At 37.5% G+C, this 18,112-nt stretch overlaps 1 protein-coding gene across 14 annotated transcripts in view; it reads right to left on the bottom strand.

Annotated features, from left to right (window-relative positions):
- Positions 1–18,112, bottom strand: part of smoc1 (SPARC related modular calcium binding 1) — a 77,057-nt gene that overhangs the window by 35,422 nt on the left and 23,523 nt on the right. For 11 of the 14 annotated variants that reach the window (XM_065288686.2, XM_065288690.2, XM_065288684.2 and 8 more), the window contains exons 2-7: positions 15,213–15,378; positions 14,914–14,997; positions 8,442–8,554; positions 5,539–5,638; positions 2,448–2,498; positions 1,055–1,102 (exon numbers count right to left, since the gene is read on the bottom strand). In XM_065288686.2, coding sequence (XP_065144758.1) covers positions 1,055–1,102; positions 2,448–2,498; positions 5,539–5,638; positions 8,442–8,554; positions 14,914–14,997; positions 15,213–15,378 — 562 coding nt within the window. The remainder of the gene's footprint in view (positions 1–1,054; positions 1,103–2,447; positions 2,499–5,538; positions 5,639–8,441; positions 8,555–14,913; positions 14,998–15,212; positions 15,379–18,112) is intronic. The other 3 variants (XM_065288689.2, XM_065288692.2, XM_065288694.2) reach the window with 1 other exon arrangement.

Genomic DNA, 18,112 nt, shown 5'->3' with positions numbered 1-18,112 from the left:
ATCCTTTCATAAAAATTCCAAGCTATCAATCAAACCAGCTTTGAGATAAACCACATGACATTAGATTTTACGCAAAATATTTTAAAATCATAAAAAGACTGAACTTATGTGCTTTGCGGCTTTTCAGGGCAATTAATTCATCCTTTGAAGCATTGCGAATTATACAATTATTTATAACTTTGTAATGTATTTTAGCACCTGGTAAACATAATAGGTCTTTTTCGACATTTTAATGTGTTTTTATTACAAATCTTTGGTTAAATTTTACAATACGGTTGTATTTGTTAACAATTAGTTAATGATTTAACTGTTAACAAATCTATGGGAGTTTTACTTATGGATCCCCTATTTTTAAGCTTATGATCATTATTCACCTGCTGGTGAAACAAACATCTGTTGTGCACACAGTGCCGTGAGTGCGCCCAGTGCAGAAGAACTGAAGCAAGATCTGAAAAAACAGAACCAAAGCCAAACCACATGCACACTCCATACTGAAAACCCTGCAGTACCCCCCACATTCCCAATAACTCCTTCCCACCACAGTGGTTCAAACCTTTACAGACCCTGCAAATATCCCACTCTCGGGACCTGTAAAGGACAATCTGGCTTTCCTGACTTAGGGGTCTCAGAAGTAGATGCCTGTCATTTCTGCTGTTAACATCCACATTAATGTAGCCGTTTGATATTTCATAGCTGTAATAGAGACCAGTGGGGCATTGGTAGAGCTCGCCCTTTGAAATGATCGAAGTCTTTACTCTGGCAGTAAAACAAAACAACTAGTCTAAGTTTTCACCCTTAAGCAGATCTAAGTCTGAAGTAAGCTTGGCACATTTTTGTGTCAAACCAACACAACCTACACATACCAAAATAATAACTTTAATGTCCTGCTAAAACATTTAATCTTAAAGAAAAAAAATATTGATCCAAAAAGGCAAAAGTTTAGTGGTCTGTAGTTTCGTATCCTACGTTTTTGTGCATTTTAAATACATCTAAAAAAATCTCTCTCATACACAGACACACACACACACACACATTTCCACGAAACTCAACTCACCTTTTCTGCCAGAACTAGGATGTCCTGGTGGCTTATCGGTTACTGAACCTTTAAAAAGAGAGAGTGGTATGTTTACACAACTTTTGCAACACAGTACAGTAACAGCTTCACAGTACTTTTGGAGAACAGGTTGAAATCTGTACAAATATTTTACTTGTAGGAACACAGCATGCAGTGTGAAAATTTTGAATACAAAGAATACAAAATGCAGCAACTGTAAAATCATTTACAAAAAAAAAAACTATCAAAAGACGCCAGTGTATACACCATGCCAAAATCAACAGAGCACCCAAAAAATCATAGTTTTTTTTTATCTAGAAATTATGTTTTTCATCAATCTCAGTTATTCAAACTATTCCTGGTGATAAAGTTAGGTTATTCCTGGACATAAAGAGATGGGTACATTCTGTCAAATTGTATATTAAAAAAAGAAAGCACAAAGATTTGATAGTAAAAATGATCTAAATAAACAATCCATTGATGCTTAGTCATTCCACTGGAGAGCTGGCTTTCTGCAGAGTTTACTGTAACATTGCTCTTATGATCAAGTGAATTCACAGACGTTGTTTATAAGCCTATTCCCTAAGATTTTACCCTCCACAAGATTTAGGCCAAACATAAGGGTCATTTATACGATCACATCACTTTTCTAAGTGAAATGAGCCACTGCAATGTTGTAGTTGGTGGCCCTGAAAGTGAAGTCTGACCTAACAAAATTATTTTTTTAAAGATCCTTTAAAATAGTTATATTTGAAAACCTCTGTATTCCACATGGCTTTTAATAATTGTTTTCAGTTTAAAGGGAAAGTTCACCCAAAAATCCATACTCTGTCATTAAAAACTCACCCTCATGAACATTAAAAAAAGATATTTTGATAAATCACGGTAAGCGCACACACATGGTACCCATTGGCTTTTATGGTAGGAAAAAAGTCAATAAAGTTAGTGTGTAGGCTACTTTCAACTTTACGTCTAATATCATATATCAAAAATCATATTTTATGCTCAAAATTAAGAAACTTACACAGGAACAACATAAGGGTTTGTAAATGATGGCAATTTTTTCAGTTTTGGGTAAACTATCCCTATAAAGTTCCCTGTGTAGACTGCTCAATTTGCTTATTCTGCTATGTTCCAACTAAAATCTACATGCAGACAGATCCCCAGTATCAAGTAGCCTACCCTAGCAGGTAAAACACTTTTAATATGACACAAAACAGATACTGCATATTGAAAGGGTTGCAAGTTATACACAACAATCACAATAACATTGTTTTAAGTACGTGCAAATGTTCGGGACAAAAAGCATGCATAGATGAGAAGGTCAAACCAATAAAAATTCTGCAGAGGGACAGAACCGTGAACAAAGTCTATTGGGAATTAAATTTACTACCTGACAATCCACTTGTACCAGCATGAGTTCCCATAAATTCACGGAAGTTACCTGCAAACGTGTGTGAGACATTTCACTTAAGTGGTGATTCATGGGATTCACTCATTTCTGGGACATGAGTGGTCTGTCATTTAAATGTGCATGAAATGAACACTTTAGATTGAGTCAAGATCTAGCCTGATCTCGCGAGAAATTGTACTTATAAATGAGTTGGCTAATTTGTATGTAACGTCAGAGGTGCAAAAGTAAATCGTACAAAAGATGAACGAATGTGGATTTACAAATGTATACAAATTAGCCACATCATAAAACACGTACAAATTGCCATAAGATAGCATTGGAACATCATCGTTGGCACATTTACTTTTTGCAAGAAATCATAAAGAAATAATGTGATCAAGACTATAAGGAATATAACAGTATACAACAAATGTTAAACAATAATCAACTTTTGCTTATCAGATAATATTTATAAACTTATCAATATTAACCCTTGTGTGGTGTTCGGGTCTGTGGGACCCGTTTTGAATGTTTACTGAAAGAAAAATTATGCAATTAATTGTTGTTTCAACCTCAGATTCATTGGCCTTGGCTCATTTTCTATGAAGAACATAAAAATAAACAACTTTATAATTAATGTACACTGTACACCCCCCCTACACATTTATATTACATATGTGGTGTTCGGGTCCACTGGACCCGGGGTTAATAAAAGTGTAAAAATTGAATGTGCTATGTAACTTCACTCTGTTTTTCTCCTACCTGGGACTCCTGTGAGTGCATGAGTGTGTTTGTATACATGTCTGTACATATGTGATGGATGCATGTCAGAGTTTTCTCCTTCTGCTTTTGCTGTAATGCCGCAAGGATACAACATGTTATATGCCGTGCATGAACATTTGTCTGTACCTACTGTCCCAAACACTTTACCTTCTGTCTAACAGGAACCATTCTACATTTTACCATTATAAAAAATCCATAGTTTTATTGTAGTAAAAGAGTAGTAATCATGGTTATTTGGTATATTGATTACCATTTGTAAAACCATGGGTTTACCACAAAACCTATGGTGTGTGTACCTGCTATTTATCACGTTGTGGGGACCAAATGTCCCACAAAGATGTGTGTGTGTGAGAGAGAGAGAGAGAGAGAGAGAGAGAGAGAGAGAGAGAGAGAGTGAATAATAGAGAAAGTAAAATATTATCCATGTATTTTCATCATTCTAAGTTGTGGCCAATAGCAACACATTGTACTTTAATGTGTGTGGACCAGATGGACACAGTATATGTGTATAAAATGCAAGAAATGCATACACAACACAGCTACACATTAAAAATTTGCTTCTTATGTGTTGTGTTGGCTGGCATGAACAGGTTATGTGTTTAGTGTGGATGATTTCTTATGATACGGCATCTGTTCAGTTTGGGGCCTGTGCTGTGTAGACTGACACAAATGTGTACAATTTCAAAAAGTTCAAATAATTAAACATCAACAGTGATGAAAAACTTTGTTTCATTTATACTTATTTAAGATAAATATGATTTTCCCCCAATATCTGGATCAGAATAGAATTTTATTCTTTTATTCCATATTACCACAAAAACGAATGGCACTTTAGTTTATAAATAGTCCTCTACCAGTGGTAAATGACCAATATTAACCATAAATTCTGTCTATATTACTTGCAATAAGGCTAAAGTTAACATCTGTAAACAATATTACATAAATTTGTATGAATGCATTGGTTTAAGATACTAATAATGCTCTGGGTCCACCAGACCCACAAACATCGTCTAAGTAACCAAAATACGAACACCACACAAGGGTTAAAATATATTCTTCTTTCTCAGCTCCTCACCTCAGGGGAATGTTTCATTTTATAATTTTATCACTTATATGTCATTTAAGAGTTATTTAATGTAATTCATTCATTAATAATATGTTTACATTTTAGCATCATGTGCAAACAACAGCTGAGCACTGCTGCGTCTCTCGTGTTTCTTCTCAGCAAAATTCACTTCAACCATCAATGTCAACCTTTTTGAAGGCAGCAAGTTTAGAATAACATCCTATAGATAATTCTGGAATAAAACAATTAATTTAAAAATGATGTTTTTTTTCAAACTAGAGTTGGGTCATAAAGGGATAAACTCTGCATAAAACATTAGTGGGTTAAAACAAACCAGCATTGGTTCAATTACAACCTAAAAGGTTGGGATGTCACTTTTTGACCCAATGCTGGGTTGAAATATCCCACCATTGTTTGGAGTGTACATAGCAACAGGAAAAAAATAAAAGCTTAATAGGAGTCTCTGCAATTAGCTACAGATAAACTAAGAAAATTGTAAAAAAAAAAAAAAGTGTGTCAATGTTAAGTAAGTGAGGGATGCCATGTAATCATAAAATGTCAAGACACATGACAATTATTTTTACTAGAACCAGGTGCTCCAATCATATGCAGTCTGAATCTGGCAGGAGTCTGTCTTGTTATCTCTAACAGAATAATCATGGCTAATACAGCAATGAGAAGAGTTCTTCCAACCTTCCACTAAACAGTTATATGAGAGAGAGAGAGAGAGAGAGAGAGAGAGAGAGAGAGAGAGAGAGAGAGAGAGAGAGAGAGAGAGAGAGAGAGAGAGAGAGAGAGAGAGAGAGAGTAAGAGAAGGAAAAGCCATTGGGACTCCAACAGATAAAGATAAAAGATTGATTGAGTGTGAATTTGGAAAAAGACAGGAAGAGACTTAAGCAGACAAATAGTACAGAAAAATGGATGAACTTTCAGAGTCGGAGGAATTCCTTCAGGACACAATCCATCACCTTTCGGCTCCGTGCACAAACACAGTAGAAATAAACTAAACAGAGCAGTGGCTAGAGTTTAACATCTCGCTGACTCCATCAAAACAAAAGAGCACAATGTGAATCAAACAAAGTCTAATAGCTTTGAAAGTGATGAACTACAGACACAACTTCTTGAGAGAGGCACCTGGGTACAGCCAAAAGGTTTAGGGGTTCTGCTTTTCAGCATGACCTAAACACAAAGCGATAATCCAAGCAAACAGTCTAGAGATGTTATCAGCATACATACAGTACCTGAACACACTGGCGTTTTGTTCTGGACAGAAGAACCGCTGACTGGCTTGCCATCTGTTGTCACGCACCAGCAGTACCCTGTGAGAGTGTGACATTGGACCTGGAGGAGATACAGACGGATAGAGGTGAGAGGAAATTCCTGTAACTGCTCTCATATCTCCTGGATGACCCTCACAAAACGCCTCGGCAGTTGTGCTGAGGGAATACAACTATTCAGAGTGAAAAATTGCTCTCGTAAATGATGAAGCTTTAAAGGATGAGTTCACCTAAAAATGAAAAAAGTCATTATTTACTCAACCCTAAAGGATTTTCCAAATGCTATATTGGTAACTGCTTTCTGAATTACAATGAAAAGGGACTGAGGCTTTCAAACCTCACAAAAGACATACCAAATCACTCATATAAACTGTCTATACTGTAAGACATGTGCACTTTCAAGTTGTTTGACAGCTTTTTGTGAGGAACTTTGTAAATCTTCTTTTCATTTTCAAACTTCAAACGATCAGACTATATATCATGATGAAGTTTCGAAATCAAACAAAGCACCAAAGAGTATCAGCTTAGTCTAAGATGTTTCTCCTTAAATTCTATTTTTTTTTATTTATAAATAAATCCATGATTTTATTTATAAATATTTGGGTGTTTGGATCAGTAATTTCATTTTGATCTATCAAATTACTGAAGGACACAGTAATATTTCAGTAGTGAAAACAGAAAACGGAAAATGTGCAATATGCATCAAAACGAAATTAGACAGGTGCATAAATTTGGGCAACCCAACAAAAAAATCACATCAATGTTCACTAGTTCCTCCTTTAGCAGAAATAACAGCCTCTAGATGCTTCCTATAGCCTGTAATGAGTGTTGTGGTTCTGGATGAATGTATTTTGGATCATTCCTCCTTACAAAACATCTCCAGTTCAGCTAGATTTGATGGTTTCCAAGCAAGGACAACCCGCTTCAAATCACCCGACAGATGTTCAATGATATTCAGGTCTGGGGACTGGGATGGCCATTCCAGAACATATCAGAATGTACTTGTTCCTCTGAAAAAATGCCAGAGTAGATTTTAAGCCGTGTTTTGGGTCGTTGTCTTGTTGAAATATCCAGCCCTGGCGTAACTTCAACTGTGTGACTGATTCATCAACATTATTCTCAAGAATCTGCTGATATTGAGTGGAATTCACCCTCAACTTTAACCAGATTCCCAGCACAGGCCACGCAGCCCTACAGCATGATGGAACCTCCACCAAATTTTACTGTGGGTAGCAAGTGTTTTTCTTGGAATGCTGTGTTCTTTTGCTGCCATGCATAATGCCACTTGTTATGACCAAATAACTCAGTCTTTGTTTTATCAGTCCATGGCACTTTATTCCAAAATGAAGCTGGCTTGTCCAAATGTGTGTTTGCATACCTCAAGCGACTCCATTTGTGGCATGTGTGTAGAAAAGGCTTTTTTCTCATCAAAGTGCAAAGTGTGCTGAATTGTTGAATGATGCACAGTGACACCATCTGCAGAAAATTTATGTTGTTGGTCTTTGGAGGTGGTCTCTGGGCTGTTTTTGAATGTTCTCACCATCCTTCGCCTTTGCCTCTTCAATATTTTACGTGGCCTGTCACTTCTGGCTTTAACAAGAACTTTGACTGTTGTCTTCCATTTCCTCACTATGTTCCTCACAGTGGACACTGACTTACAGCTTATATCTCTGCGATAACTTATAGCCTTCCCCTAAACCATAATGTTGAACAAATCTTTGTTTTCAAGTCATTTGAGAGTTGTTTTGAGGCCTCCTTGTTGCCACTCTTCAGAGGAGAGTCAAAGAGAACAACAACTTGCAATTGGCCACCTTAAATACCTTTTCTTATGATTGGATGCACCATGCACGTGACGTCACCTTTGGTGAAAATGACTGCGGTTATGCCCACTGAGTGGCAAAAAGTTTGAGCGACAGCATTAGCAAAGCGTGAAAACGCGTCTAAAATAAGAAAAGTAGTTGTAGTAGAAGATTTAACAAAATTTTGTAGCTGTCTTTTTCCAGATGCAGAAAAAAACTCAAAGGAGTTAAGTAAATCAGTAGCAGTAGCCATATGTCAGATATGTAAAATTTTGGGATAAAAATACACCAATGAATACTCTTATTTTTTCATTAAAAAACATCCATTATTATGAGCCTTGTGTCCTACAAAGGTGGGATGGTTTAATAGAGTAAGGCAATAGAGTAAGTTTAATAGAGTAAAGCAAACAAACATATATGTCTGGTTAAGCAATGTATGGCCATATGCCAATGTCCACAGACTACTAGTTGTTAGGGTCACTGTTAAGGTCCACTAAATTCAATTTAAGTTGATAATAGTCAGCTTTACTGGCATTTTCGCAGCAGCTATGAAAACCAGCCATTTTGTTGAATGTTTGCCACTCAACAGGGCGAGCTCCGGCGTGGTCACATGGAAAAGTGATGTCGTTGCATACCCTCTATTGTGTGTTCCAATTAATCAGTGCTAAGTAGTTACAAGTATTCAAATCAACAAAATGACAAGGGTGTTCGTTTTGATCCATATTGCACATTTTCTGTTAATCCAATAAACATCATTTCACTACTGAAATATTACTGTGTCCTTCAGTTATTTGATAGATCAAAATGAAATTGCTAATTCAAACACCCAATTATTTATAAATTAAAATCATGGAAATTGTCAGGGGTGCCCAAACTTGTGCATACAAAATATGCAAATCCCCTATGTGACCATACTGATGAGAAAAACAGGGAAGTAATGTCATGTGGATTCAGTTCAGCTCTTTGGAAGATTTTGAATGTCTATGTAAGTTGTCCACTTAGCAATGCTATGTACTCTATGTTTGCTTTAGGAATCACTAATGTGAGTAACAACATATTCAGACAGACCTGGGCAAATGTTCCATCATCGTTGCATTGTGGTATAAAAGTAGATTCCTGTGGCCTCTTTGCCAGCTCCAAAGCCTGGCTCCTTTCCACTCGACACTTGGATTGGCCTGCTTCTGTTAGATAGATACAAAAACACCTAATTACATGTTGAAGTGTGAATATCACTACAGTCTACAAACACGCAGTACAGTATTTAGTAAATGGTGATGAGCCTTTTTGGTTACACTTTATTTTGATAGTCCACTTTAGACATTCTACTAACTATAAATAACTTTGCAACTACATGTCAACTAACTGTCAATAATTTGCAACTATATGTCAAATAACTGTCATTAGTGTATTAGTAGACTGTAAGGTTTGGGGTTAGGGAAGAGGTTTGGGTTAGTGGATAAATTGACATGCACCTGCAAAGATACTTATAGACAGCTGAATTTCTGTTGAGATATCATCACAATAAAGTGGTAGTGGATATTAACTCTTTCCCTGCAATTGACGAGATATCTCGTCAATCAAGAGAAAACGATTCCCCGCCAATGACGAGTTTTTCCGTCTTTCCGCAATACCGCTATTATCCACCAGGTGGATAATAGCGGTATAACTTTTTAAACCCAGAAGTATTGCCCTATGGCAAGCTGCTGCATTGCATGTCCGTGTCTGTTTTAAAGATCGCTCTGAATGGGATCTCTGTGAAAAGTCCGTCACAAAAATGGAATTATCTCTGCTTTTTGCTCAAAATGTGGTGTTTTTGCAGAAACCTACCCATATTCAAAAGCTGATTACAAAAGAACTACTGAAGGTAGGATGAACTGTTTTTTTGTTTGAAAGCAGAGGGTCTGTTCTTTCATTTGGTATATTGTATGTTTATATATTTGAAGAAGAACATTTTCTGGAAGACATTAAACTTTTGTGAAAATCATGAAAAACGCTGGCGCTGGCTGGCAACTTTTTTTTTAAAACGCTGGCGGTGAAAGAGTTAAGCAGACAGTCTACTAATTCTCTAATGATTGGTAGTTTATTAGTAGTTGCAATGTTACTTTTAATTAGTAAAATGTCTAAAGTAGACAGGGTTTAAAAAAATCCGGCCTAACTCCCTTTTCTAAAGTGTTTTTCAAAAATCATGCACACCGCCTTTAAGGCAGCTCAAAACTGCTTTTTGGTCTGTGAATAGGATAAGCTCTCTCTCGGAAATCTCCCCAATGTGTAACTGCATATAGTAGCAATAACACAAGTGATCTATTATGCATATTATACTTTTAATGAGTGACATAACTCAATATACTGTACTGTAAAAATATTCAGTATTATACCACAGGGCTGTTAAATGTTTAATTCTGATTGGTGGAGACATTTTTCATGGGTGTTGATTATTTTTTAATAACCACCCACTAACCTTTAAAATGTCTTAAAAATATTTTTGGTAATTGTGGTACAAGCGGAATAACTGACTGAATTATTTGAAAATAATGCACAACCGCGGTATACATTATTTTCTTATAATTCAATGGCCTGTCATCAATAATTCCTTACTTCAAGTTTTAAAAACTATAATTTTTAAGATCTTTGATCACATCTACTTTTTTGTGGACTTCATTAATAATGACTATTACTTTGCTTTAAAAACAATTATAACAACTACTCAATTCAATTTGTGTTAGGAAATAAATGTAATTATTCTACTAGATTTTAATAAATCTACTACATTTTACAGCTTTTAACTTCTTCCACCCTGAAGCTATTTTGGGGATTTTCGCCTGGATTTGGCCTACCCAATTTCAAAAGCTTCCCATACCCACATGCAGAGGTTTACATACAAAAGTTTGGTATCATTTTACAGGAAACCCTTTGAAATTACATAAAACACTGTTAAAAGTGCTAAACATGGTTGTATGTGATGTCAGGCCTCTAATAAACACAAAAATAAATAGGCGCTTTTTTATGTTTTTTTTTTCTAAAGTTTTTATTTGAAAGTATATAACTCTGGCCCTGGGTGTCTCAGGTGCCTGTAGACAGTTTTGTTTGATTCCAGCAATTGCCAGCTTACAGAGGAAAAATGATTTTTTTTCTCTATCATAGTCTATGCAAAAGTTATTTTACTCCAACTGATGGGAGGAATAATACCCTTTTTGTATACAATTTCTGCCTAAAACATTTGAAGTGTCCCCATAACCACATACAGTGGAATAAATGCAATTTCTTTATATCATTTTAAAGAAAACCCTTAGAAGTTATATAAAAAGCTGCTGTTTGTGACAAATATTGTTATTTATGTTGTTTTTCATATGATGAAACACCAAATTTTCTTTTTCATGTTGTAAACACTGTCTTTGATAGTGTATAACTCTGGTTCTGGATGCTCTAGCAGACTGCAGACAGTTCTGGTTGTTAGCAGCAGCAGACAGTAAACACCCAAAAAAAGAATGAACTATTTAGCATGTCGCATTCAAAAGTTATTCTTATTTTACTGAAGGGTGCGAAAATACATTTTTCATATAAATATTAATTTTTTGTTTTGCACATATAATAAATAGCTAGGGATTAATTATGCAAACAACCAAAGAAAATGCTGTGAATGGACTCATTGTTTAGAGTAGGACCTATGATAAAAGATGGTGTAGCATTTGTGGCTATATGTGCTATCTGAGGCAGTCCACACTCAAGTTTCACATATGTTTACAAAATACCATTTTTTACCTTATTATTAATTCGATGATTGATGGATATATGTTGATATTAGAACAAAAACAACGCTGTAGCCTTATTCCTGAGAATGAGAGCTTTAATTTGATATAAGATATATTTTGAAAAATATGAAATATGTAAATATTAAATGATATAAAAAAAATTGGGGGGGGGGGGTGATAGTGTAAATTAAGTGTAAATAACTTTCTTACAGTAAAATATATGTCAAAGTGATGCATATCTGCATAAAGTAGAGACTCTAAGCTTTCAAACAGTATCTCATATGTGTTACTGGGGTCCATGACGGAGCATTAAAGATTAAAAGAATATTTTATATTAAGTCAAAATACGAAATGTTGGACCCGGGACAGGGTCCTTAAATTTACTTAATAGTTTTAAGTGTAAAAATGTTTCATATATAAAAAAACATGAGAAAACCATAGCAAATATGTATAGAGTGTATGTATATCTTTTGAACATTTTGTTATCTTCACCTTTTCTAACCTGTTCACCTGATAGCTTAGGCTAGACCTTTTCTCATCTTTAAGGTTTTCATAGATTTTAAAAAAGTTGCCCACATGGACCCATTTGAAAATATATTTTCAAATGAAAAAATGCAATTAATTAAGCTTTACATCCTACAAAATGTATTTAGCAAATATTTTTCCGGAGGTGTACAAATTACTGGGACGAGAAAGACAAAGTCAGTCAAGGATTGGGCCTTTAGCAGGGTGACCCAAACCCCAGCCAGCATGAGGAGCCATGTAGGAGGTGGAAGTGGAAACAACTGGGTGATGACTGACAGTGATGAAGCCGGTGTTAGAGGAGCCCAGGATGGAGACAGACAGATGGAGAGCCAGGTGAGCTGAGGGATCTCCTGGTGACAGTGAACCCAGGGCTGATACTGTGGCTAGCATAGGTAGAGGAGAAGGGAGAGAGAGGCTGAATGGGACCAGTGGAGACAAGGGTGAGCTGGACAGGGCCAGAGAAGATGGGGGTGAGCTGGACGGGACCAGCGGAGATGATGGGGAGCTGGACAGGACCAGTGGAGATGAGGGTGAGCTGGATGGGACCATCGGAGATGACAACAGACAGCATTTATCAAAGTTCATTAAGTCAATAATCCCAGTATCCAGCATTAGCCCCCCTTCAGCAGTGGTGGTTCGGACAAGGCTTCCCTCACAGCCCTCAAACTCCACAAGCACTCCCACAGCATCAAACAATGTCGCCGGCTCACGCACATGGTGAGATTTGGCTCTCCATCTGCGGTGGGCTCCGGCAGATACCAGCACCCACTCCACAAAGGCAGTGAAGCTCCCTCGAGGTCCCAAACAGGTTAACTGACGTCGCGCATTTTGTTTTTCAAAGTCAAGGGATAGTTCACCCCAAAAATTTTATTGTGTTATCCACTCATTTCAAATTCAAACTATTTCACAAAAATAGAAACATAAAAAATGTGATTGAAAATGTGATTTCTTCAAACAGTTAATTTGTGATAAAATAGATCCACAGATTACATCAACTCAGACATTCTTTGAAATATCTACTTTTGTCTTCTGCTGGAACAAGTAATATGGGTTTGGCACAGCATTTTGGGGTAAACTATGCCTTTAATTCTTAATTTGACCTTCCAAGTTTTTTTTTCCAATTCTGGAATACACAATAGCCTAACTTTCCATTACACCTTTATTCACTTATTTCGCCGAAGAGGTCTTTTGTAAATATAAACTACATTCTTGATAATTAACAAAAATTCACCTGACGTTTCTGTTTAGCACTAAGCAAGTCAAAATATCTAGGGGAAATTTGTCAGTAGATACTGATTGCTCTTGTTTGTCCTGAAAACAAACAAACAAAAGAAAAAATACAATATCACTTGGCACCTTTACAGGGACAAATTATTCATGGACAAGATTGGGCGAGTGCCCTAGCAATAGGGGGGCACCAAGGGCTTCAGACTGCAACCAGATGGATTGAGTTTTTGAGACAACGTGTGTAGGCATGTGCAGGGGCACACGTACTGTAAAAAAAATGGAATGTGCAAATCTTTTTTTATCACAGTTTTACCGCTCATTTGCCCGACATCAATCATTTTATGTCACCATGTGCTTAGTTAATTTACAGATGGGTCTACACAGCCCCATGTAAAGTCACCTCAGATTTCACCTCAGAAGGCGCATGGACAGTTAGGCTGAAATGAGATAGAGAGAGCGGGAAAACTTCTAGTCTACATTAAGACAAAAACATTATAGATGAGATAGATGAGAATATAGATGAGAATAAAGGACATCACGTGCCCAAGTCAGGAAAACTGTATAGAAGATGAGAAACGTGTAAAGGATGAATGCATATTTAGCCATGCATGGCACTCATCTCATTACAATATGCCATCTGGATAACACTGGATATAAATGATTGTATATATAGTTAATTAAAAACATATTTATATATTAAAATAATCCCTACTGAAAAATCCAGCAAAGGCCAGCATAAGCTGGCAGCTGGTTTTAGCTGGTTTACAGTGGCAGTACCTGGTCTAAGCTGGTCCAACCAGCCTGGCAAAGTTGGTCAAGCTGGTGGGTCAGCTGGTCTTCCAGCATGACCAGCTAAGTCCAACTAGACCAAATTAAAAAGTGACCAAAACACAGCTAGACCAGCTTACAAAGTGACCAAAACACAGCTAGACCAGCTTGCAACACCAGCAGTACCAGCTAAAACCAAGCTGGAAAACCAGCTAAAACCAAGCTGGAAAACCAGCTAAAACCAGCTCACCAGCTTAAGCTGGATTTTATAGCAGGGATGCATGTTACCAGCAACAAATCAATTACAACCTAACCATGGTGATTGTATTTATTACCTGCTGACCCAAAATCAGCATATAGAATCTCCATGGCTGTTTTAAACAACATCTATATTTTGCTGATATGTGTGTAGGCTAGCTTTTGTTCTAAATAGAGTCTTTTGGGGTATCTTGTGCCTAGAAATAGACAAGGAGGTTGTATGGGTCTTTGGTTCATAACTTCCTATTCTGAAAGTTTGATCAATTCTACATAATGGCATGTGCAATAAATGCATAGAGATTTAAGGCTATTTATTATCAAAGTTTTTTTTTCAGTAATACAATTATTTTGGGGAAAAAATGTTAATACTTGCATTGCAGGCTAATGGTGTGCCCACACATTTCTGCAAGCACTCCTAAAAATTTCGGTCAAGGGCTCTTTTAAAATATATTTTTTTTGTGTGAGCACTTCAATTGTGGTCACCCTAGGTTAATTCATGTTTATATTTAAAAAGAAGTGATAAGCTAATGTTTGCATTCAAATGCAAACAATACAACCCAAGATGGTTTGTAGTATCAAGATAAACTTTTATTATATTACAGTATGGCCCAATTCTGTATGTACATACAGCTGTACCATATTTACAAATATATGCAAATTACGACACAGTTTAAATACACATTTCCCCGGTTCCAAAGTCCCATGTGTGTTGGGCATTGTGACTTTTGTGTAATGTCAGAAAGAAAACTCTCACTGGGGCAGACCCTTATTAAAAGTAAGTTCTAAGTACCTCAAAAGTACTTAATGGTACCAAAGAGTGCACATTAGTACCTCAAATGTACATATTAATACCTTAGAGGTACATATTGGTACAAAATGTAAACATGTCTGTGCCTAAATAATACATATATGTTAAAGGAAACAACCCCAGTGACAGCTTAGGACAATTTTTGGAGATTTTGGACGGGGGTGTGTGCTTTTTTAAACCTAATGCACATTTCTGTAGACCATACCTTTTAATTCCAGTTCTTTGCCCTCTGAAGCAAGTGTAGGTGATGGGAGGATGGGAAGTTCATCTTTTTTTACCCAGTTTTTATCTGAAATCACAACAAAAATAAAAAAAACAAGATTTTTTGTATTTGAGTTACTGTTCTAGCCTCGTAAGTGATGCACAAATCATTGGAATACAGCATACTATTGTTTGAAGACGTAAATTACCTGTTTTCTGGTTCAGAATTTATAATTCTCAAATAAATGCATTTCAAGTGGCATGTTTTAAAAACTGACCACATAGAGCTTTATTTTCACTAACCTTTGCATCGCCCCCTGTGGGCGAGGGTGAGGGTGCGGTCCTTGCATTTCGCCCTCTGCAGGTCGCAGCTGGTATCATAACTGTGTCCGTCTGAACCACAAACAGGTTTGCCGTGAGTCCTGGAGCAGACAGTAGCACAGTGGCTCTCCCTCTCTCCTATAAGCCACTGCAAACATGCACATACATATAAGATACATAAAGTAGATTTATATGGAGCAGTGAGGGCACGTCAGTAAAATAAGCCATGAAGCACTTGACAGAATAGCCTGACTAGACCTGTAATGAGACTGCAATAAATTAAACAGAGCTACAGAGCTTTAAAACAGCTAAATGAGTTTCACAGGTTTAGCAATAGGAAAAATGATGACACTTCCGTTGGTGCAATTGCCATTCAGATTAATCATGTGCCTGAGAATAGCTGAAGTCAAATACCATACGGCCTTATTGGATGTATAGACATTATAATAACAAAGACAGAAGATTAAATAGGAGTTGAAAGGGAAATCTGTCCATGTCAGAGAGATTCAGAAGTGGAAAAATAGGTTTGGGGGTCAGGAACCACCAGGAATTGTGATGATATTGTGATTTGTTGGCATATGTTTTAGGGGGTTTTCAAACTGACCTTTTAGTTCGAAACAGGGCACAGGTCGCATAAAAAACTTGTAATGTAAAAGCTGTTATGCGGACCTGGGAGCGCAGGGGGTACTGAACCTGAGTCTACCTGAAGGAAGTGGTCTGAGCTTTGTTGCAATGGAGCTGTGGTGCAAATGTAAAATGCTTAAGTGAGGGTTTCCCTGAGGGAGAAAAAATCCCTGAGGGAAGGGATTTCTTCAAGAGTGTTGCAACAAACTTCTTAACTGTGACTCTTACCCAAGTGTTTATACTAAATATTTTATGGTAGTATCTGTCAAAACACGGCAATGGAAAATCGCTTGCTATAGTTTCAAAATCTTACAACGTAAACAAATCAACGCACCCAGTTCAACAGACAGTGGATTTGTGTTTAATGAAATGTCGCAAATAACTCTGTAATGACTCGGACAGGTTTGGATCCATTTGCAACTCTTTATTGAAAGGTATTAACATCAGTCAGAAGTGTGTCAGGATAAGGCAGCAAATACTCATAAATGTTAGATAGGTTGTGGGTTGAGCCAGGCAGACATCAATCATAAACGTAAAAAATCCAAGGTCGGGGCAGGCAGCAAACAATCAAAAACAATATACAATCCAAGGTCAGGGAAGGCAGCAAACAATCAAATATCCAAAAACAGAAAACTGGTCACAACAGGAAAACAAACACGGGTACACAAGGAATAAACGCTCAGAATTGCAGCACGGGGCAAACAAGACTTCGCAAAGACTGTGCGCATTATGCTGCGTTACAGGCAGGTTTTTGAGCCCGTGAATTATGACTTCAAAACCACGACTCACGACTCTGAACTGGGAGTATGCGTTCCAGGCAGCCTGTAACCAGTGTTTTTACAACCTTCTACCTCTGAAAGTGCATTGGAACGGCAGTCAAACCCGTGACTTCCCACCCGTGAAGTCGTACTAGATCGATGTACTCCCAGTTCAGAGTCGTGAGTCGTGGTTTTGAAGTCGTGATTTACGGGTTACAGGTTGCCTGGAACGCAGCATAAGTCCCAGGTTAAATAGACCCACTGATATGGAACAGGTGGAGTGTAATCAGTGGGCCGTGGGGATTTATGGGAAATGGAGTTCAGGTTAGAATTCAGGCGATTGCGCTGACTGAACACCGGGGGCGTTAGCGCTGACATCTGTAACAAACAGACTTTAAAGTACCGCATGTATAAAGCCTCAAAGTAATTAAAACTTGAAGAACTTTGGGGTGAATGATGATCAAACCACTATTCTCCTAATAAATGCGCATCACTTTTCTCCAATGGATTTTTTTCATCATTAAAAATGTGCCATTGTACTTCTTTCTTCTTCTTATAATAACAATAAAATCAGCCACCACATTTGACATTGAGGGACCTGTTATGGTCCCTTTATTTTTTAAGAAAAAAATGGGTACTAAGGACTTTGTTGCAACGCATAGCAGATCTAAGGGAATACTTTAGCATTTAAGGATAAATACTTATTGACAGCTTTATGGTTCCTTAAGTATCCCCCCCCAGGTTTTTTCTTGCAAACCATGTTTCATTAAGGGTACCTTTAACATTATAATGTATCAAAAGCATTTCTTAGTTCAAGGATTTTCATGCAACCGGTTTAATGTTGGACAGAGGCAGGCAGAGGATCCAATTGCAGCTTTTATTGAATAAAACAAAACAAAGTAGATGAAAAAGAAACAAGATAATTCTTGGAACAGGTAAACAGTCAAGGAACCCAATGAAAACATCCAACAACGACTGACAAAGGACAACTGAAACACTAGGGCTATATATACACAAGGTTGAACAGGATAACAAGACACACATCTGAGGCCACTGAACTAGAGAACTTATAAACACCAGCCACTTGCACCGACACCAGTGGAGTATCCATCAGGCTAGAGACCAGAGTCCTGTGCCTTGATGTCACCATCTTGTCCATGGATTCTTTTGACTTTGCCATCTTGGAAAATAGCTTTGGTGTGGCAGCCATTTTGGGAACAGGCGCAACCTCTGGCGGCTATCTTGGGAACAGGCACAGCCGTGGCGGCCATCTTGGGAACAGATACTGAGAAACTGGTTCAGGCACGAGTCTCGGGCTAGCCACCATGAGTGTGGTGCAAACAGGTGTCTGTGACCGGTCTGGCTCCCCGGCACACAGAGACTGTTGCTTACTGCCCCCCCCCCATAAATGTCAAGGGGATGCTTCCTCTTCACCTCACCCATGGTGAAGTGGGACCCTCTCAACACCAGGGCCAACTCTACAAAGTCCTTAAATCTCCC

Source organism: Paramisgurnus dabryanus, chromosome 17 (assembly GCF_030506205.2).
Source record: "Paramisgurnus dabryanus chromosome 17, PD_genome_1.1, whole genome shotgun sequence".
Lineage (NCBI taxonomy): Eukaryota > Metazoa > Chordata > Actinopteri > Cypriniformes > Cobitidae > Paramisgurnus > Paramisgurnus dabryanus.
The sequence above is the reverse complement of the archived record's forward strand: the minus strand, read 5'-3'. Positions and strand labels throughout refer to the sequence as shown.